Here is a 23,891-nt window from a genome sequence, read left to right as displayed (position 1 = left end):
TGATTTTTGTTTGTTAGTTAGGAGGTTTCCATTTCTTAAGCTAAAATTCCCTTCAGGAGTGCAAGTGAGGCAGCAATATGCTTTGAGATGGAGGGTTTAAAGTTGTGTAAGTACCCTTCCCAGGTAACAAAAGGCTAGACATGAAGTTCTGTTTACCAGCTCTATTGGAAAACAATTATATACATATATTTGTATATAAGCTCTATAAAACAAAAGATATAAAAGCAATTCTGAAGCAGAACACTCCAAAAAACAGTGTAAATGCACACATTGTAATATTTAGTTTTCTCAAAGGAGAAACTGCATTAAAATATTGTTCTTCAGCACTCATTAAAGATAGACACCATAAAGACTTTACAAGTTCACTTTTTTTAAACTACAGTTTAATCAGATTTAAAGACACAAATTAGAAAAAAAACATTTATAGGCAAGTTAAAAACACCTTTAAAACATAACAGCATGCTGCTTCTGCAGCACTGCTGAGACAAATTAGAAATAAGTAATTATTAAAATATCACAAACACAGTGTAACTAACAGTGGTATTTTAATTTTACCATACACCAACACTTAGTTTATGGATCTGTTGAAAAATAACACTTTTTAAAAAATATATATTTTGGAATAATAAAAATGAAATTCACTGACAATGCATTATAATCTGAACCTGGAAAGGCAAATTTAGGAATACTGTAGCTATCCACTTTTAGGGGTGCTTTCTCGCCTTAACATATGGGTAGTTGGAGGTGTAACTACTGCATTGAGGTAAAACTACTCCCTTGAATGTGTAACCAAGGCAGGAAAGAACAAAGTTCCATATTTTAAATTCTTAAATTGAGTAACTTATTACAACATCTTTGAATAATGCTATATCACCCATCTTAAACTATTATTCATTCAATAAATTTTGAATGTTCTCTTCTATCTGATCTAGAACACATCTGAGGTCTGGGATTTAAGAGTAACTACCTAATTACTAACGTATCATTTTGACACCTTTGTCACAGTAAGACACATCAGAAGATTCTTCATAGAAATAGTCAACACCACTGGACAAAAGAAGGTACAAAGAAAAGATGTAAAGAGAACTGATAAACACATAGAAAGGCAAAGTATGCATAGGCAAATACTCCTTAACTTATCGTGACAAAAGATTGTTGCACCTTTAACACGTAGTGTTGCACTATGCTGATTACCGGTCTCTAGGCACCCTGTTCCTCTATTTTTTGTTTCAGATAACATCCTCACAGCCTGGAAGCCTCATCTGACTAGAGCATGGACCACACCTATCTGTTCATATGACATATTGTAGTGAAACCTAAACGAAAATCCAGCTTGGGGTATTTCTCCCTCAGAGAACAAAAGGAAGGGAAGAGATTGTGCAGAGATCTCTCTTTTGCCAAGAGGTTTGTTTGGAATAAGGTGCTAGACTGAGTCACTATCAATACAAAGTTTCCTCCAAAAGTGACCCTAACTAGATTTCAATCATGTATCTGAAGTAAAATTTTGTATTTGTAGCCTGCAGCAGAATATCCTGCAAGGGTTGGTTTTGCAACAGAGTAAAAGAAGCCCTTCACTTTCCACTTAAAAGTATAACCAACAGATTCTGTTTTCACTTGAGGCAGCAGGAAGCTTAGCATCCTGAGAATGGAGCCCCAGCAGTCTTCAGCAGACGTAGTATACAACTGGAGGGCTCAACACCAGCCTCACGCCAACATTGATATGGCCTATTTGAAGTATATTTATGCACACTATATTTAACTACAGTTTGTCAATTCATAACGCTTCCACAATGTTTATATGGATATGCACATGGCTTTTAGAAAACCTAAAACATCTAAAACCAAACCCAGGCCTAAGTCAGTCACTGGACACACAGCTAATGCACAGATGATGAAGTGGCACAATTTGCTTTTGCACATTTGTATACGTAAAGTGAGCAAAATTATGCTTTAAACATGTAATTGGATGAAAATAGATACAGTTTGTGGTTAGGTTTTGTAAAAAACATACAAAAAGCTCAGCTCAAAACAAGTTTTTAAGGAATTAATCTTTTTCTTTTCCATTTAGTTTTCACCATAATAAGCAACTGTTGCAATATTCACAGTTCTAACCTTGCAGGGTGACTTCGGGGATGCCTGGATTTCATGGTGTTTGTAAAATGTCTAGGTTAAGAGAGCAAACACATCAAAAATGCAGGTAGATGTAGCACAGAACAGCTGTGGCCTGGGTCACAAGCAAGTAGATCCTCTGTCAAGCTCTGCATGGAGGGTTAAGCTCCCCCAGGAACTCTGTGGCAAAACCTCCCGGCCACTGACAGAACACCTTCTTACCATGGCTTCTTCACAGCCAGCTTTTCCGTCCTGACTATGAAGAAGATCAAGACTGACAGTGCAATCTAGCTTACTCTCATTAGATTACCAGATCTGTCTGGATATAAGCCCAATTCACTACAGTTTCTGCTTAGATACTTATTCAGCATAGCATTTAAATACTTAAATACTTAGAGCCAACTGATTTGGAAATCTGAAAATACTCCCACGTGCTGTGCAGAGTATTACTAGACCTAAATAAATACATAAAGGCTAATCATGTAGTGAAATGCTATGATGAAACAGTACAGAACCAACGTATATGTATTTTTATATGTAGAGTCTACATCATATTAAAATCTTTATTTCCATATCTGTTTTTCCTAACACTGATCGCTTTTCAGCATAAATGGCAATACTTCCAAATTTTCATTGAAAACAAAATACTATCAAATCTGATTTCAGAATTCAATGAGAATTACAAAGTGAAAAGACTTAAGGATAGAGGAAATGAAAGCCTAAATTACTGTAACTTGTGCTTTTAAATTTCTTTATCATTCAAGGCCAACTTACAAAGTTGAGCACGTGAAAGTTAACACATAAGCAATAGTGACACATTTGCAGGCAAACATGAGGACACATTTGACCATGTATTTAAGCAAATTGTCAACAATTTGTTAGCAAAGCTTCTGAGAGAAAAATCCAGACTCTGTTAAAATTACTTTTTATATGAATTTGACAGGAGGTGAGGATCTCATAACATTTCCTCTGCATCAGAGGATATTTTACCACTAACCAAATCAACACCATTAAAAGAGGCACAACCACCGAGCGTGCATCCTGTCATACAAACATAGCATTTATATGAATATTACTTATTCCCACAGGAGAAACAGAACAAGCTATTTAAGTGTAAAATTTTTATAATAAATAAAATACTATACTGGTAAAACTTATACCATGGGTCAGTGTAGAGCAGGGAAATAAACAAAGATCTCTTTGTAAAGTGTTGTCACTGAAGTATGATTTGTTATCAAGAGCATATGGAAATGCATGCCAATATTTTTGCATGGTAATGTATTTTAAAATGTCACCTATTACTGAAATCTTGTCGACATGTCAACTTAAGGAATGGTCGTAGAAGAGTAAGTTTCCCCGAATAAGAAGGGCATATCTGTAACTGTAAAGCTAACAAAGCCTTCCCGATTACAACAGTAGTAGGCACCACTGAAAGTATTATTTAAATACATAATATAGATCTCTTTCATTAATACAGAATCATAAAGGTTAAAAAAGGTTAAGCAAGCAAATAGTAACTATCAGGGTGACTACATTTACGAACTAACATTAACTCCTTAAGTGCCTGAACAAATTGTTCACAATAGGCAAATATCCGCAAAGCACCATAAAATCATTAACGATATGTTGTATTTACTTTTCATAGTGTGCTGATCTGCAACATAGAGAACACTTTTACCTTTTGGATATACATTAATTAGTAAGTGAAAGAATACTTAAAACCATGTTTCCTTCATGCCCAAAACATTTATAGGAATTTACTTTCTACTGTTTTTCTCCGCAAGAACAACAGTACATCACCACCATCCTTTCAAATTCAGTAATATAAAATGATGTGTGCAAAACCTACACATTATCTAAAGCATCGAGGCTGGCTGCTCTTGACTTTCTGACTGAATGGATAAAAAAGATCCAGTGTGATAGCAAGGCAGAAAACTAGTAAAACAGAAGGAAAACAAGAACAAAATCCCAGTTCGACTAAAATCAGAGCGCTGCCTTTAAAACAAAACACCTCTTTCCATAGTCCCTCAGAGAATTCATTTGCATGAAGAGCAGATTTTGGTTCAAAGTAGTTTCATACACAGAAATAACATTTTAAGGGTTAAATTCTAAGACTAAACTTACAAATAAATTCTGTGCAGAACTAATAAATTGTAATAATTTTCTTGTTGCAATTATTTAAGGGGTTCAAATCATGAAGAAAAAAGTAACTGTATTGCACACAGACACCAGTCATGTCCAGTCCTGAAACCCTTACCTTGCCACTTGTGCCCGACTAAAGCATGTCAATATTTTCTTAGCCGTTCTAGCTGCCCCATATACAAAAGTTCTGAACAAAACTGTACCTGTGAATTCACCCACCTTCAAGTACCAGTCTTCACTATCCTAAACCTGCTTATTTTCTGGGAGTGCTTGTAACTGTTTTCATACTTCATAACGAAGAATTAGTAAGCCTCTTATCGCACATATGGACACACATGCCAAAACAAGAGTGCCAGAACACTAATGGGAAAAATGGCACATTAGATCTTGTTCTGGCATTCAAAAGTGCTTGTTTGGATAGACTGCACCATCAAGATGAATTTCAGTTGAACAGCAACAAATTCTGAAAGAATTGACCCTAGTCCTACTTACCCACCCAGAAATATGCAATTCTAATTTATTTTATGTAAATATTCCTTTGAAAATAGGAAATTGAAAAAAATCTTTCCTGATTCTGTATCTAATAAGGATAATTAAACATAAAGAAATTAGTGTGCCCTTATAAACAACAGAGAAAAGACACAATGCCGTTTCAAAGAAGCATATGACAACCATGACCCCAGGTAAGGGGAAGTCTACTTGGGTAATCAAAGCACATATTTGGAACACAGATTATTTTATCTTAAAGATAATACAGCTGCCACTGAAACAACAAACATCCTGCTCACCTAACAGACTCATCCACTAATTTCACATTGAGTTCCCTCTAACTGTGCAGGTTAATTAGTGCTAACCTACATACATGGAAAAGGTATGTTATCTTCCTGGAGTTATCTTTTGGCAAGGAGCCAATGGCCAGACACAGAACCATCACAGCAAGGAAACAACCTGACCTGACTTGGGAGCTGGTTCTCTAGGAAGTAAGCCAGAAGTGCTGTGATTATTTTTGTACGGTAGTATTCTCAAAGCTGAGGCCCATCACTGCACTTCCAGTACCAAGAATTTTCACCCCACTAGTGCCAGATATTTGATGAAAAACCTAAGGTTCAAAATATTACGACCAAATTTTTCTCATTAATTTGTAGGTTATTAACAGGCTGCATTATTTTTCTCCAGTAGTATTTTGTGTCAGTTTTAAAGCTAAAAAAAACCCCATGTGGATAAACAGTTCGTGTTTACTTAAAAATTATATGAAAATACAGAATATAAGCAATTAAAATGTAGCCCTTTAATAGCAGTACTCTAGCAGGAACCATCATCACAATAAATGAACTGGAATAGATAAAACCACTGCATTATTCCCTTGACACACTTCCGTAACTCAGTAAGTCAGATACTCTGAAGGATTTCTTTCATTATGTTGCCCACAAATACAATGTGAACTTTGCACGTAAAATTCTCATTAAAAAGGTTTACCTCAAATTCATATACTTCTTTGGATAAAGGGCCATCAATTATCAAGCATATGGAAATCGGTTACGATAGTAATTTCATGTTTGACTACCTATGCACTAGAGCTCAAGGTAGTTTTACTATTTGATACTGAAAGCATCATCAACTAACTAGTGTATGCCTGAAAATTCAAAATACCTTTAAATTACTAAAAATATTTTTTTGTAAAAGTTTTATTCTAAAACAAGTATTTCTGGTATTTAAGCAGAAAATGCACTTTTGTGGAAATCCTGGTGCTTGCACATTGTCCTCTGTGTCTTCTGGCTGCCTTTCCTTCTCTAGCTGCAAAGACTAGTTGGCAGTGTTTTATTGGTTTTAAGTACTTTCTTTTACTTTAAACCTAGATTAGAGCTTTCAAGCCCTGGAAAAGGTGAACCTTCAGGTGTTTCATGTTTTTTTTTAATGCATTCAGAAGGGCTATGTGTAATTATACTCTTTATCAAAAGAAACCTAACTATAATTTGGCATCAGTAAAGTTTACAGTTCTGTACTGTACTGTACTAGTTTGAGTACTTTAAGAAAACCCTCCAAATACTGAGATGCTTATTGCAATTCCCTTTTACAGATTCAAAAACCTTCTAATCACTTTGCATTTTCTGGTTTTATCTTCTTTATAGCATATAGTATTATATATTTGAAATATGCTTTCCACATAAAAATCAAACTTGAAAATACCCACTTAGAAACAATATTTCAGTAAATAGAGGGTTTAAGGCAAGTCATTCATTTGGAAAACTTCCATTTGTTAATCCTAGATTGACACAATTTTATTCCATCCCATCAGTGCCTTGGGATACACAACGTACATTCAGCAAAGGGCACACATATGACCCTATGGACATACGCTGCAAGTCCTGAGTGCCCATTGAAATAATGGTAATATCTTCATATAAGGCGTGACCCACAGGGACATGGCATGGGAGGGGTTATTTTGTTTTGTTTCCAGTCTTGCTATTGTATGTGATTTTCCTAGGTAAATGCATTCTTTTCTTACTAAACATCTTTGCAAACAAATACAAACCCCTTTAAAAGGTGCTAAAAATGGGTTTCTGAAAACATACAAAATATATTCATCATAGTATTTCCTCAATCACTGTTTTAATGCTTGATATCTGCAGGTTATTTCTTGCTTCTGACTGAAACTATTATTTGTTGTGGAATAATTGTTCTTTTGCAAAAGATTTTCTTCTTCTAGTTTTTTGGACCACACAGGCTGGACGCTTTCATGTGTTTTACTTCCTTTTTGAGTTCTTTTCAATGGAAATACCAACAACACCAGGATGCTAGCAATATGGAGACAGAAATAGCAGGAGCTAAAAAAACAACAAACAAAAAAGTAAGTAAGACTCTGACCACTCTTACAGGATGCTTAAAGAATAAACTGTCAAAACGTACTTGCATACTTCGCAGGTAAGACAAGATAACATTAATATTTCCTTTAAAAAAAAGCAATAAGGGGGAAATCAGAAATGAAGTCTTCCCTCACAGTACTTAAATTTTGTAACAGAGATGTAAAGTGAATAGAAGTCTGCTTTCACATTTTTTTCCACAAGGTACTTTTGGGAGGTCATTATCTAGTCTTGCTATAGAAGAGTTCAAGTGCATATAGTAATCTCAAAGGTACCCTCTTGCTTTTGGTTTTGGTTGGTTGGGTTTTTTCCCTGCCCAGGGAATAAAAGTCTATTATGACAGGAAAATGACAGCATTTTATGGTTTCTCCTACACAACACAGACTATGTTCAAGCCCTAGAAGAGAAATACAGTTTGCTCAGCTAATAAATCAATCTTGTAGTTATCAGTAAAATAGCTTCAGAAATCTTATGCCACAGAATATTTCTATTCCGAGGTAAAGATAAGAAAAAGGAAACAGGCAGAATGTGCTTACCTGTAAAAGGTGAAAGAGGGTTTTACAGAGAGCAGTACAAACGGTACGACTGTGTAACTTATTGCCACTTGAGTTGCCATCCATGTTATAATATCATAACATAGTTTAACAGCAGGAGATTCAACAAAATAGTGTCTGATATTGTTTCTTATCTGAAAAAGTAGATAATAGTAAGTTATCTTAGGAATATACTTTGAGAGCTATCTTACTGTACGGTGAGCTTGCTGTAGTTCCACAAAATTCACAGGGTGAATTTACATGCTGCAGTTTGGTCAAGTATCTTTGAACTACTCAAAATGCCCATCAACTTCAACAGCAGTCAGTCAAAACTCCCTGCCTTTTAGGATCATGTGCTTCATCCAGCACAGGAATTTTAAGTATTTACGAATTTAAGCAGAATTTAACTAAATAAGTCCCCCACTAAATCCCACGCAGCTTTGGACTGCGAGTCTGAGTGAGGCAGACATTTTATTCTATCAAGCCATTCTTTAAATATAGTGTTGGAGTAAATGAAAGCCAGAATGCTTCTGTCGAAAGCTACTATACGGTAAGCTATATTCATATGCTTGCTAATAAGGTATATTTTAGGACAAGTAGAATATAAATCAGAATACACAAAGTATCAGTTCTAATGATATATTTCAGGAGTCTTAGTAACAACCAGTATCAAGTGGGACTACTATAAAATGACTCAATTTTCTATGCTGTTTTCTTTTGTTTGTGAAATTCTGTTCAAGCAATGGAATACCAAAGGTATTTAAAAAAAAAAGCCGAAACCCACACAGGTTTGGGTTCAGTTTTATTTAATTCTAAAATGGAAAAGACACCCATGGATCTCTGCCCTTCCATTGACTGAACTGTCATTCTTCCTCACACTCTTATTTGCTGACAAGCCAAGATGGCTCAATTCAGCCTTTGTGTGGCTTGCTATCGAAGTCAATTTCCAGACATCTGCACTGAGGTAGTCCTCTCTGAAAAGCTGCACACCAAGGTACAGTTCAGCTTCCTCAAAATTTAGTTTCTTTAGAAACTTTAGAACTCCTGGTTCTAAAGAACATATCCAAGGCTAATTTCATCCCTTACATTAAAAGCCTTCTTTACCGTTCTTTCTCCTTCTTACCCAAATTCCCCTGTAGATAACACATTCCCACTCAGCCTTTGTTTAGTTAAGCTAACAAGTAATTCTAGCCACACACCCTTCATCCTGCCATCATCCCCTAGTTTTCTCTTATAGTCACCATCAATGACTTGTTCGTAAGTTCTTTAAAACTTGGATGAAATTTCACGGAATTTCTTGTAGAGTTATCTAGTATTTTAGGACTCGAAGGACAACTTTTAGGATAAAGCTGTATTTGCTCCTAGTAAACACATGATTATGAGATATGTAAAGATTAAAGAGAGTAAAACGAGTTGCATACATGTTTAGGCGTGACAGGAGAAGAAAGTGTGGATCAGAGGTACCAAACTTTGCAGTTAAAGGCTAGTAAAGTATAATAATAAATATGAAGTATGTCTAACATATCTTACCAGTTAATATGAACTACGTGTTACTACAGGAACTCAAAATACTTTTATCTAATAGCCTATTGAATGCTACATATAAAATGTGAATACAGCGCAGCTTACTAGCGAAGGCCAGGACGCAGTGCAGTGAGCACTCCGATTCACTGGACTCACCTTACTACGGGAACACAACAACTTTTACCTGTGAACTGTCCCTGAACCTTGGCTTTTGTACCAGCCCCTGGCTGATAAAACATAAAAAGTTCACTGTGATAGAGTCTGGGAAGGAGAAGGCATCTATACCTATTGTAAAGAAAGGAGCCAATTCTGTCAAACAAGGACTATTCCCACATCTTTGTGAAGGAAGAGGAGGAGCATCTGTTTTATCACCATTAGTAATAATCTAAATCTGAAGTACCACCTTCCCCATGCTATTATAGCAACAAAGAGCAGTCTGCTTCACTTCTCATTCTGTTTCTTTCAGCAGTGAACTGGTCTGTTATGCTGCTCCGAGCCGACAAGTGATTTGCTCGTTCCTCTTTCCCATTCAGTAACTGATAAACCTGCCTCTGTTCTTACGCAGCTTTCTGAAACAGAACTGCGAGAGATTTCTTGGCAGATTTTCTGGTTCCATATGGTTCTGAACAGCAGCTGCAAAAGCTTATTAATGTGACAGCACTGCTGGCTGGCCAATTTTGAATAGCAACTGCACTAGAGATTTTTATCTGCTGGCTGCTGGGGAGCATTCTTCAGTCGCCATCTTTACAATAGTACCAGACAGAAATGAGGGAGGGGACAGACTCTAAACATATAGCACTGATCCCCAAATTTTAAGCTACTCATCATCAGTGATTTTTCATCATCGTTTTGAAGAAACTTTCTGATCTTAGATAACATCATCCTGTTCAGCATGGCATAGTAATACATGATCAGTTAATACAGAGGAAGAGCTTCCACAAAAGATGTGCTGCAATGATGTTATAGGCTGGGTACAGTCTTGCTTTCCACAGATCAACCCCTCCTTGTAATGAGAGCAATGGGAATGATTAATAACTGAAAAGTAAACACCACTACCAGACAGACCATGTATCAACTCTGAAGTGCACCTTTGGACTACAGAACATGATCAAATTTCTTTTACAAAACTTGAAGATAGTTGGTTGGTACTTACAGCTCGTGCTGCTAGTGTCATTAGTACTCCTGTTAAAAACGTTAAATAATATCCTGGGTAAACCCCATGCCAGATGGCAGAAAGGATGAAGGTCTGGATCGTTGGGCTGAAGGTGGCTCGCTCATAGCACACTCTAGCAAGTCAAAGACAATTCAAGATAAATAACATGAGACGAATCTCCAATCTTCCCTGTTACCATTTTTACTTTTAACAGTTTCATCTTCAACACATCATTTGCAATGCAATCGCAGTTTATTATTATTTAGTAATGTTGCCAGTACGACTTACATGAAATACTTCAAGCTACTCACACTCCGGAGATAACCCCTCAGCGGTAACCTCTGCTCAGTGCCATCACATATGCTAGTTATTTATAATAAATAATACACAAGCATCCCCAGACAGGTGTTGGTGTTAATAAAGGATCTTGAGCCATGCAAGAACATGTTTGAAAAGCTACACCGGAAGGCACAGATCACACCGTGAACTCTAGCAATGAGTCAGATACGTATGTTTCATAAAATAAAAGCAGCTTATAGAAGGGGAGAAGTAACAACTACCTTCAATTTTGAGCAATGAAGAGACTACAGTTGAAAATGTGTCTGTGTAGGGCAATTAGGTGAGCATGATGATGAAATTATAATTAATGACTCTAGGGAGGTGAGAATACTAAATAAGGAGAACACTGAACTATGATGCCATTTAAAAAATGAGACTCTGAATTATTAGGCAAGGTCCTACAATAAGGAATTCTAGAAGGAAGAAAGGAAAAAGGAATCCAAGAAAGGCAGTTGCTAGAAGACAACATTAAATGACACAACGACAAACCATCATGATGTGGAAGAATGAATGGAAACATGGTAAGGTCCTGATACGACTTCATCAAGAGTTCTTTAATGATCTGAAAACCAAAAAGCAATAGGAAATATGGGAACAGATAGACACTAACATGAAGCAAAAGTAAACAGCACAAGCATGCATGAACACAAATCTAAGGCTAACGTACAAAAATGAGTTTTAACTAAAAGAGGTCAGAGACACCAATATGCAAAAGGTTGTATAAACACATAGCAAGTAACAGACAGAGAATGCACATCTACTATTCAAAGCCGACAAGCCAATGATACAGAGGGCTGAAACATCCACTAGTAAAGTGACTACTCCACTACAACTTCCATATGTAGAAAAGACTGCCGAGACCAAACGATACATGTTAAAGAGCAGAAAGCAAAAACACAGGATCTGAATAGGGAAAGATCAAAAGCCTATTTTGCTAAGTAAGTTTACTCCAGTCAAATAGATGTGGCACCTTTTATCTTATGAGGTCTTCGGCACAGGATACCAGCACAACCCCCTCCCCTTCCCAAACAACGGCCTTTAAGATGAGAACACGGGGCTAAGTAGGGTGCAGGTGCATGCACGTATAATACACAAACCTATCTGAGGACATTTGCCAAAACCAGACCACCTTGAAGAGAAAAGCAACACTGGCCAGACTGAACAGTAACCACAGAATTTCAAAGACGCTTTTGAGACCTTTAAGAGAGAGAATCTGTCAGCCCAGAAAGTACAAAAACATTAAGACAATTTGTAACAAATCAGGAAGACATCCTGGAGCAAAACACTAGTCATCAAAAGTTGGTTTGACACTGCCTGAAGTTGCCCCACCAGCATCACGACCTCCGTCTCCACCAAGCCAGAGCGTCCTCCCTGGAGACGCCGAGTAGCCTGCACCCAGTGAGGGGACTGCCAGCACAGCACGGGGAGCAGCACCTCATGCCTATCTGCCGCACGCACCCGAATCATGGCACGCTTTCCTAACTGGCACGTGAGTCAGGGGGCTGACACAGAGACAGGGCCCCCACAGGCAGTGCACACAAGCAGGGGGCCACGCTTCCAGGAGGCGTGGGTTTGTATTCCCCGTGTCCTTAGGAGCGGAGGCACAGCTTGCATGTAACTGTGTGCATACATGTGCACTTTTTAAACTCCTTGGGATCAGTTACAGAAGAGTGTTTAGAAATGTTTATTAAACCAGAACACTAAATGTGTACAACACTATCTGCTCTAGTACTGATATTTATTCTAAATGTATATTTTGCTGACTGGTGGTTGATTATGTCTCATTAATAAACTGATAAACGGCTTAGATCTTTATTTGGTCTAAACAACTTCAAGCAAATTCTCCCCTTCAAAGCACTCAGGAGCTAGCAAAAATACATTAACCAACCAAGTTTTAGCTATATCAATGCAAGTCAGATAAGGTACGTGCTAGAAAAAAAATAATCAGGCTTTAATTTCAAAGAGTAAAAAGCAAGCTTAAACCCCTGCATGGAGTTCAAGAATAAATACTGTTGAAATACTTCACTTGACATTCTTAAAAGCAAGCCAAGGAAAGATGGTCATCACCACAGGCTGACAAAATCTATTCAAATACAGGTGGTGCAGGTTATCTTATCCATCATTTTCTCTAGAAGTAGGAAGATGCATCAACTGTTCAACAGGGTACTGCCTTCGGTCTGGTTCTATATTCCCAGTACTAGCTTGGGTGGTAGACTGAGAAGTATATTATTCCACCTTGCCTTCCCTTTCTTTTATGGGGTGGGAGGTGGGGTGGACAAGATCAGCATTGTTTTCTTGGCAGACAGAGCACTAGAATCCAAAACTATCCTGGCAGACTTGAATGACGTTCTGAAACCAACAAGGAGTCATCCAAAGTATAGAACATCTAATAAGAAAACTGGAAAATAGAAAGCAGTACCCGTTCCTGTAACATTACTGAAAAAGTGTAGCCAAGCATGAACCAACAGTATGAAACACTGAGCATGAATCAACAGTAGATTGCTGTTGCAAAAAAGACAGAGGTAATACTGTGATGTATTAGAAAGAGTGTTCTCTGAAGAAAATGGAGGTAATAAATCCACTCAAATCTTCAACTCTGCCTGTAACAAGCCAGGGAAAGACCTCGGAGGTCTTAGCAGAAGTACTACATCCACTGCAAGAAGACAGGAAGTTTGTAAATATGCCAGAAGAGAGCAGCAACAAGAAGCACAGAGGTTTTGCAAACCTGACCAAAGACAATTGGAATTAGATGCTTTCTTTGGGAAAAAAGAATGAACAGGCCAAGGGGGAACATAACAGCTTCACCAGTCAGGAAACATTATCATGATATATGTTGTTGATATATGCTACTATGTAAATCCCTATTTTAACTTGCAAGCTTGTAACAATAATACCTTTGAACTGCTGTATTTTGTGACATATGTTAAATGTTCCTTAAACTTCTTTGTGATTTGTAGCTCTGTTAATTCTACTTTTACAAGGAGTTTGTTTTTACACACAGTCAGGGTTTAAGTCTTGTAATCCGATGGTTTGGTTTCTCTTCAGAGAGTATCAGAAAAGAACAGAACAAATGCTGACGTCTGGTATTCCACGTGAGATTAACAGCTAAGATTTTAGATACTTCTATAAATGGCAAACAAGTGAGGTATTAAAAGTGCATGTTTAAAGTAATACATGAGCCTCTGTCTGAACCACTGTAGCATTCCAACTAGCCAAAAGATTGGTAATAAAATATATATTCTGTACCACTGTTTATGGTCCACATACATAACCATTAAAACAATCTTTTACTTGCAAGAAAGCATCCACCCTTCTCTCCCTTTCACTGTGGCAGAGTCAATATGGATTTACTCTGTCCTCAAAGAGTCTTCTATAACTGTCCTTAAAAATACTTGTTAACAGAGATGCTTCTAATTTTTTCCCCACATATTCTTTAATGTCACCCTCAGAAACTGATTTATATTTTTTTCTTTTAATTCTTAAGAGAAATGTTACTTTCCACTAAAAGGAATTTTCATTTAGAATCACTCCATTTAACAGATTTGAAAGTTTTTAGAAATACCACCTTTTCCTATGAAGTTTTAATACTGATAAAATTCTGTTCTCTAAATGAAAAAGCATTTTAAAATACGCAAATAGCTTATTTGCTTATTAAATGATACATTTCAATACCTGTAAGCATGCAATTCTTCCTTGCTGACTGTCCTAGCAATAGATTTTATTGCCTTTTCACCCACTTAGAATAAACACACAAAACTCAGTATCTGCTTTTAATTGGGTCAGAAAAATACTTAGGGAAGAAATTATGGAAGCGAATACACTATAAAGAAATCTGATGGAAGAAACATCCTATTTCCAGCCATCCAGAGTAAGAGATAAAGTCCTCTGAGTGACGCCACGATAGGAATCTCAGTTAAACTTGCAGCTACTGATAAAAGATCAAATAGACTAAGAGAAGGGACACACCATCCCATGCACAAGTCAAGAACGCTCCTTTTGCTTTGCAGTTACTACAAAGTAGTAGTAAATGCAGAATAACGTAGTTCACTGGGCACTATACCTGTTCCCCAGACAAGAAAAAAAGTGCATCAGAGGAATATTCATTTGCAATTTTTGTTGATAGCACATTGTAGGGTTTGCTACTTGCCATGCACTCATTAGGGAAAGAGAGCAGAAAGTTCTCTCACAGAATGTGTGGAAGTTCCTTTATCATTGTGTGGCTAAAAATAATGCAAAACTTCCCCAGGCCAAGATGTACATTTTGCCTGCTGCTCTCAGCAGCATGCACTTCTTCGAATGCTAAGGTGGGGGAAAGGGAAGGGATAAAAACAAATAAATAAATACAAGACACATCTCCACACATCAGTAGCTCTATGACCAGTGAAGAAAACCAGTTTCTATCATAACCTGAGGTTTACACTAAGAAAGAAGTTATAAATTCAGATGCTTTAATTCAAGTATTACAAGAAGAACATCCCATGCAGCTGCTAAACAACTCATGTTTTGTGGGGTTTAGCTTTAAATGTTAGATTACCTTCAAAGAAATACTTATGTAAGAAACTTCAGTGCAGAAAAGCTTTCCTTTAAGAAATAAATACCTTTTAAGCCAAAGAGCTGTTTGGATATTCCAATTATCAAGAAACATCTTGAAACTTGTGGAAAACTGTAAAGTAAAAACAAACCAGTTATTTTTATAATTGTAGTGTGTTATAAATTTTTTCAAAATTCTGACATAAATTATAAAAATACCCCAACTTTGTGATGAGTTGAATAAGGTATTTACTCAACTACATATAACCACAAAATATTTTGGCAGTCAACGGACAAGTAGAACTTATTCAAAACAGACTCTATTTTTCATCCTTTCCTAAGGGTGTGAACATGTCATTTCTGACTCAGAACACATTCACTATCTGGAGGAACTAAATGCGTAGGCAAAGTTACTGAAATTACTAGCAACTACCTACAAAGGATGTATTTTACTTGAAAGAGCCAGAAACAAACCTCTATCTGCTGGATTCTCAGATTTGATATTAGATCCCAACGCGTAACTCCATTTTTATCATAGCCTCTAAAACCAAACCCTGCTGCATTATTAATTGCATCTGCTGCAAGGAAACAAAAAGAAACAAATTAATTATAAACTGCCCATATTACAAATTGTGCATTGCACAACATGCTGTTCATTCAAAATATTTATCACATTGTAAAGGCTACACATTTTTTTTAAAAATATGGAGGATCACCGTATTAGACATGAACAAACAGAAGATAATCTAAGCAACACACTGGCTTTCAATTAAAAAACTCATACAAAAGGAAAAGAAGGAAAGGTAGCACTATCCACTTCACAGTACAGATGTCTCATACCACCTACTTAGACTTGCTTGAGAAATTTGACAGAAAAACAAACTCAATGAGAAGCATCAAGACTACAAAACAGTGGCTGGTTGTAACGATCTGAGATATCAGCTCGACACTCAGATGCGTGTCTTTGGGGTTGTCTTTACGCAGCAACAGTGATGTTTAAAGCATAAAGATGATATTGCACTGATTCACTTCAAGCAGGTGCACGTTCACAGCACCACGTACCAACCAGTGCAAACCTAACAGAAGAAAACAGTAATTTACTAAGTGATGGAGGGTTTGTCAGACTTCCACTAACGGCGCAAGGTTGCTGTTAACAATGCTTCTGAATGCTGAGTTTTTACAGAGCATGTCAAAGGTCGAATGGTTCAAAGCAAATGATGTTTTTCCCTAGGAGAAAAAGCTTCTACTGTCATCTGGACTATACAGGAAAATCAAAAGGGATCTCAGTCTGCATACCAACTGCCACCTTCAGTCATCACCTTTGCCTCAGCTTTGTTAGCTCCTCCACTGTACTTCTTAATTAGGATGGGCACGTACAAGGAAACGAGTTTTTTTCGCAGGTATTGTGCCTCTGTTGAGCCAGGTGCTTGGTTCCATGTGCCCAGTCATGGACCCATACCCGTGAGGCATGAACCCAATCACGTGTCCACTTACACGGGTAAGTAAGTGACCATGGGAAAAAGAATGCCAGCTCCTCTCCCAGTTCAGAGGGGTCCTGGGGAATTGGAAGGGAGGTAGGCAAAAAGCTCTGCAGAAGCAATACAGATCCACTCTTCTAGTTACAGGGCATGAGCCCTCTCATGAGTTAGTTCAGATTTCATCTAAAGCACTGTAATTAGACTGTCACTTTTTAAATCACAACTAGCAAGGCAAGAGAAATGGCTCAGTTTGTATTGCCATATTAACAAGAATTTACTTTATACATAGTGACATGTAAGAGAAATTAATCTTTTATGTTTTCCTTTCTTCTCAACAAGTTTTTCAAGGTATTAATCCAGTGTATTTGGAAAGTAAAAGAAACAATTGACTCAGACACACAAACAGTTCCTTTCCTGAAGTTCAGCTTCCCCAGTTACCTACCAGTCTGGAAGAAGAGTTTGCAGTATTACAGATACAGACTAATACATATTATTTTTATTTCCTCATAAAAAACATTTTTAAAAGCATCTTTGAAAGCAAAAAATTTTGCTGCCATACATCTGATATCACTGATATCAACTTCAAACATTAAGACAATGGTTTTATGCTCAATTAGAAACAGCTGGAGGTGAACGCTGTAATCTCTTGCTAGCTAGAGTACAAAGACTATAGCTACAGTAAGTACTCATTTTATTAACTAGCATTTGGTAAGTATTCCTTATAAGTAATTCATTTTTTTAACAGATTTTTTTTTCTTAAGTGTGAAGAATAGTAATGTACAACTCAAAAGCATAACATCTGGTAAAACTGTGAAGGCCCCTTCACGTTCTATGCATACCATTAGAAGTCATTCGGTAAAGTGGAAGGAAGGTGGTTAAAAAAAAAGAAAGCGCTATTTAGCAAACTAAAAGTACAGATTTGATAAAGGTTATTTTTTGTCAGCATTTTACTGAGGCTAGCTCTACACTACTAGCAAGTGCATAAGGAGAAATCCATCTTAAGTATCATAGTGGGAGAAAAAAACTCCACAAAGATTATTAGTTTTTCAGATGACTCCTACTCTTTACAGGCCATTATACTGGCACATAAGAGCACAATATTCAAAATTATTTCATTCCACAACAAGCCCCAGAATTACTATATCCAGACAAGCTGAAAGCACTTCATTCATTGACCAGGAATGAAATCAGCAGCTGTAAGTGAGTCATGCTGCTCTGCTACACTAAAGCTTTCTTTTATTGCATTGTTTCCCACAGATTCTCTCTCAAAAGAATTATGAAACAAATATGTTAAACTGGAGAGAAGGAAGAAGCTGATGAAATCTATTTTGTGAGCCACTTCCAAGATGTCAGCTTACATAAATACAGCATTTTGCTGTTTTATGTGTTGGGTTTTTTTCAAGTAGCAGGAAGTAAAAAGCAAAATGTTCTTTAAACTATATCAGCTGTCTTAAATCAGTGACTACAGGTGGTATCCCAGTCATTAGAACTTTTAGTAAACAAAGACTAAAACTGAAGTGTCACCCATGAAATTCTGACAATCCTACTGTGAATGCCATCTACTATTAACAAAATTTATGATATACTTGAATTTCAATATACTCATTTTTCCTTCATGCTTCAATAACATCAAGCAAATTACTGATAACTAACCAGAGAAAAAGGCTTAGAATAACTTCTCAGATATGCCAAAATCAAGGTATCAAAATAAATAACCAATTCAGGACTGTACATCAGACTAGATTTACTTCAACTTCTAAAAAACCAAGAAAGTCATTGCTCATTAAAATAGTATCGTTCTCAAAAAAACCTTGTGTTTCACTCAGATTTGTTCGGGAGACCATGATCTCATTTGCAAAACTGTCACAACACTGTGCTTAGATTCACCGAGCTTTGTTTCTCAAAAAGAGAGATGCTATTCAATATACTTTGACAATATCTCATAATACTTAGAAGTAATCACGTTTTCCTAGGGCCTCAAGAGGGCACTGTCACTTTTTAATACATGCTTAGCATGCAGCATCTCAAATGAAACTCAAAAAATTAAAAGAAAGTGTATCTATTAATAGATCTACTTACCTAAAGTCCATGCAAAATAATACTTGGGTCTGGCAGCCATAAGAGATACATATAGGTAGAAAAACCTTACAGGCCACGATGCTGTAGCTCTGAAGTTATCATCAATGTTGTATTCCACAGGCAAAGTTTTTGTAATAGTCATATGGAAGAGTAAGGACAGTCCACAGATTAAGAGTTTCTGTGCCACAGCTATCTGAAAAGTTTAAGATGGGAGACTTAGTAAGCTTCATTTTGTGTTAATCTTCTGGAAACAAAGGCAAGTTACAATCTTCCTTTCCCTAAACAGCTCTCTGTGCGTGTGTGTGTATATATGTACATATATGCGCCAGGTTTTCAGTAATATATACTACCAACTTTCAAATAGCTGCTAATATTTTATAGAGGCTCAAGGAATATTGTTACGCTGGTTAAGTTGTGAGCACCACTTCTGGCAACACAGCAAATTCAATCTGACTACAGTGAGCCTCTAAAAACCCTTTCAATAATGGGAGCACTTTTACAACATCAGGTGGTTTTTTTTCCTTATTTCATTGTCAAATTACTGAAGCAAGCAAGTTGTTAAGATATCATAACTCAAAGCATATTATCTAGGACAAGATGAGCACAATTATTGCAGAGATCCCAAAAACAGTGGCAAAGCTTCAGTTCATTTTCAGTAATCATTGGCATAATACAGGTGTTCAGTTGCTGCCCAACTCAGTGCATCAATCATCTCTGTTAGAATTCAGATATTGTAATAATCTAAACCAACTAAAATACTGAAATAATATATGACTTTTCAGCCAAAATACTCAGTTCTATACAGACCTGTTTTCCCTACTAGAGTGATCAAGCTATAAGGGGTCAAATAACACGCTCACAGACAAGTAAAAATACAATTGTTCAGGTAGGACCTGGACTCAAGATTTTCTCAAAATTCAGTTTTGCTATAACCACCACAATAAAAAGTATGTATTTTTAGGAAAACACTTCTAGGGTTCTACTACAAAACACACAGAGCAATAATGCATAACATTGACTAGTCGCTAGTCTTAAAAATCCATATCCCAAGGGCAGACACCACGTTTCTGAAGTAACATACTAACCAAGCACCGACAAAAGAGAAGTTTGAGAGCTAGTTCATTTAAATGTAATTGACAAGTTTTGATTGTAAATAATCTCAATATTTAAATTTAAACATTACAGTTTAAATTTGCATTACAATTCTACAGACACTAAACTTGGTAAAAAACCCCCAGATCTAGGAATTTTAGTTTGAAGCACCAGAACAAAAAGATAACCAGAAGCCTTTTTCTGTCCATCCTGCTGCCAGTATACCTGCCCAAACTTTTAAAGATAATGTCCTGCTTCAATTAGAGTGCAGCTTCAAATATTCAGTTCCCAAATAAAGAGTAACTCTGTTCCATGATACAGAATGGAACATTAAGTGTCCTACTGAAAACACAGATTTCTGCAAGCACACAGCACCGAAGATTCATCCAGTCACACAGATGTAAGAGGTGGTACAACGTGATAAAAAAATTAGACTTGGAAAAGCTGCAAAATGGTGAGGATAACTTTGGATATTGCATATTTCATGTGGCTCTTCTAAGAAGACCTTTCAGAGAGGATCAGAAACTGCAGCTAATTAAACAAACCAGCTGGATAATTCATGAAGCAACTACCTATTAACAGCTAGAGCTAGTGTTTAATTGTTTCTACTGCTTTCTAATAAACATTTTAGTATTTTACTCTATTACAAGAGTTCAAAGTAAAGGGCATTAATTTTCTAAAAGTGTTCCTTTGTTTTTCTAGCAATTATTAATCCATCTTTCTCCTTGCCAGAGCAGTGGGAAAGTTCAGTTGGCTTAACTTCTTCAGGAATTTAAACAGAAATGAATGTTCATACAATCAGTTGTTATTAAAACTGATGAATCTTTGATTTTCATATGCAATACCTGATATAAGCAGAAGTTAGATATTTGTAAATACCAAAAGGCATCACCCCAAAGTTCTGAAGACAGTTGCCAAGGATTTAATCCAAAGTCTAAGCCATAATTAAAAGTGACGTTCAATATAGCATGAGAAACAGTATTTACATGCTGGTAACATCAACACACGGCTTAAAATATAAGCATAAACATATAAAATGTATGTTTTCTATCTGAAGACATGTATAAAATCTCAAAATATATTTTGGCAGCTTATAAGTAATGTTATCTCTGTTTTAAGTCCTGCTCTTTGCCACCCTCTCTATCTACCAGTTTTTCTATTGGTAAATAGAAATCATTAATCTGCCTACTCAATCCAAAATATGCTTAGTACCTCCTTGAAGGTTTTTTACTAAATTGTGAAGGTGAAAGCCCTTCTCTTAAGGATAAGCATCAGAATTTCACGAAACTTATCTTAAAAAACGGCAAACTTATACAGAGCTCTACCACAGATTGTGCTTTAAAAAACAACTACTCTGCAGTTTTCAATTTGTAGTTGTAGAAAAAAATGCTGTTGGAAGAAGGTGTTTTAATTTATTTATTAAGCATTTAAATGACGTATTTCTAAAATTCTTCTTTAGCAGCAACATTTAAGTGTAGGGACAAGCATAACTACATCCAGAAACAGCATGACTTTTTTTCTTTCTTTCATTTTTTTAATTATACTACTCCCCTCAATAATTATTAATCCCAGAACTTCAATCAAGCATGCTGGTACCACTTACAGGAATCAGTATCAGAGATGTTTGTGTCCTTCGCAAACAGCGATGGAGATAATCTCCTCCCTGTACAAAGGCTGGGAGCTGCAGTTTGAGGACTGGTCTAAACAGAGTTTCTGAAGGACAACCCACACAGGCTGCAATACAAAGCAGCAGTCCTGCCCTGTCTCCTCACCTTGGCTGCAAATTTTTACTCTTTTTCCTTCTAGTGAGTCAGATTAGAGAAAAAAAAAAAAAATCAGTGAAAAACTAGACTTTTTTTTTTCGGGGTGGGGTGGGGTGGAGGAGTGGGTGGCAGTGGTGGGGTGTTCTTGTGGATTTTTTGTGTATTTGTTCTTTTTAATGACAACTTCTGTTTAGGCTGCATCAAATGATCTGAATCAGAACACAATGCAGTGCAATACAGGTTAGCACTGCCAGGATAAGCAGAGGACCCAGAACCCACAGCCAGGACCTTCCATATTCAGCAAGAGTTTATACTTTGGTGGCCTAAATAGATTATTAAACTACAGCCTGAGGCTTGTTTATAGCACTCAAGTTTTGTACACATCTACACAGAAATAAAAGTCCTCACCCGACACTAAAATAATCTGTAGTTCAATTACCTATAGAAATGCATTTGGTAAAACATTAATTCATTTCCAATTGCTTAATTAACTAGGTTGTTGATATAAGTTTCTTTGCCAAGGCGTAAACAGGTAATCTAGATTACACATTCACAGGAGGGTAGATCCGTTTTTACAAGGATGAAGTAACTAATTTAAAAGTTCGAAGTTTAATTTCTCTCACTCTTTAAAGTTTTCACCTTATCAAAATAACTTTCTGTTAAGGAATTAAAAGACCATAAGCTGCAGGATAACTTTGACCTCATATGAAACAGAATATACAATTTATTTCACAACAAAAAGGTAGAAAGGCCTGGCTCATTTTTGATAAACAAAAACTGGGCATACCTGTATAAAAATATCAAATACGGTCAACTCTGGGAAGCGAAAGCATACTTAAGCTAAAAGATAGTGCCAGGACAAAACCAAACATGCATAAATTACATGGGAATATAATTAGGTTGAAAGCTAGATACCTAATTAGAGAAAGGAGTTCAGGAGCAGCTTTCTAATTGAAGCAACAAAGGTAAAACACTCACTGAGCTCAGGAATTTCACAAATGTATTAGTGTATAAACATGTATAATATAAAAACATATAAAAAAAGTAGAAAAGTATTTTTAAAACTTATTTGAATGAACTTGTTCTTGGTTGATAAAGGACCAATAAGGAGCTCAATACAATATTGAACTATATTAAAGCATATTATTCGGGGGAGGTTAGCACCTCAAGTAAAAATTGTAGGTAATGAAGCAAGAACTTTATAACCTGTAGGAAGAGTCTGCATACTAAGCAAGAAAGCAGATTATCTGCTGACAGGAATCTTTTATTTTAAGGGTAGCCATAATAAAAAGAAACTTACAAAGACAGATATTAATTTCTGAGAGTTGACACCACTTTGAGCACCAACAATTGATAGCTTGCAAAAAGGCACAATAGGAAGGATATAAGAAGTAAGTTTTAATATGTTGACTTGATTCACTTAACATGCAATGAACACAGCAAAAATACTAAACCATGTTAACATCATGCAGTCAACACGCGGTATAGAGGAGGAGGCTGGCGTGAACTACTTCGGTTATGTAATTATATTTAACAAGAAATGAAACTTGCTGTAACTCAGCTGAAAGATTTTTTTTTTCATTTACTACATTAACATTTGCTGATCCCCATTACATTTTTTTTTAAAGTTACCTAACAATTTGTTCTTCTTGAAATAATAACATGAGAATCAAGGAACAAATTTAAAGTATTAATATGAAGTTAATGGTATTTAAAAATTCTTTTAGAACAAGACAATGACTATTTTAATTGATGCAGCAAATGCAGTAAAATTATATCATCCATATTTCTCCAAAAGCACACAATACTCGCTGGTGTTACAAAATGCAGCCAGATTTCTCTAACACCAGCTGGGAAATGAAGTATCAACAGCATAGACAGCTTCTCTTTATTTTTACGTCAAAAGCTAATGCAGCATAAATTGCAAAAAGTTTCAAGCATCTTAAGAGCAATTAATTTTAAGGAAAACTGCTTACCTGAAAGAAGAATCCATCATAGGTTTACATTTATTTCTACTGACTTTGTTCAGATTACTAGCAAGGTTATGTGGTAAAAAGCTAGGAAGTCCTACCAGGCAATCAGTAGATGCACGTCCAGAAGTACTGGTACTAACAGATTTGGTTAGTTCCATTTATTTGCAATAATTTTACTACATGTTTTTCCACAGAAACAGGATTTTGGTACATAGGATGTGATGCCTTTACTGAGCCAAAACAAAGAAGTGTCTGCAAGTTTGCTAATACAACACATCAATGCAAACTACAGACTATGAGGCACCAACCTATGCA

The 23,891-nt window shown here is 36.3% G+C and overlaps 1 protein-coding gene across 1 annotated transcript in view; it reads right to left on the bottom strand.

Moving 5' to 3' along the window:
- Positions 1-361: 361 nt before the first annotated feature.
- MBOAT2 (membrane bound O-acyltransferase domain containing 2) overlaps positions 362-23,891 on the bottom strand; it is a 100,563-nt gene continuing 77,033 nt past the window's right edge. The window contains exons 8-13 of the mRNA XM_055810623.1: positions 18,749-18,941; positions 15,666-15,769; positions 15,260-15,324; positions 10,323-10,455; positions 7,649-7,800; positions 362-7,076 (exon numbers count right to left, since the gene is read on the bottom strand). Coding sequence (XP_055666598.1) covers positions 6,854-7,076; positions 7,649-7,800; positions 10,323-10,455; positions 15,260-15,324; positions 15,666-15,769; positions 18,749-18,941 — 870 coding nt within the window. The 3' untranslated portion in view covers positions 362-6,853. The remainder of the gene's footprint in view (positions 7,077-7,648; positions 7,801-10,322; positions 10,456-15,259; positions 15,325-15,665; positions 15,770-18,748; positions 18,942-23,891) is intronic.

This window comes from Falco peregrinus, chromosome 7, assembly GCF_023634155.1.
Source record: "Falco peregrinus isolate bFalPer1 chromosome 7, bFalPer1.pri, whole genome shotgun sequence".
NCBI classification, from domain to species: Eukaryota; Metazoa; Chordata; class Aves; order Falconiformes; family Falconidae; genus Falco; species Falco peregrinus.
Note: the sequence above shows the minus strand (reverse complement) of the source record. Positions and strands in the feature narration are given on the sequence as shown.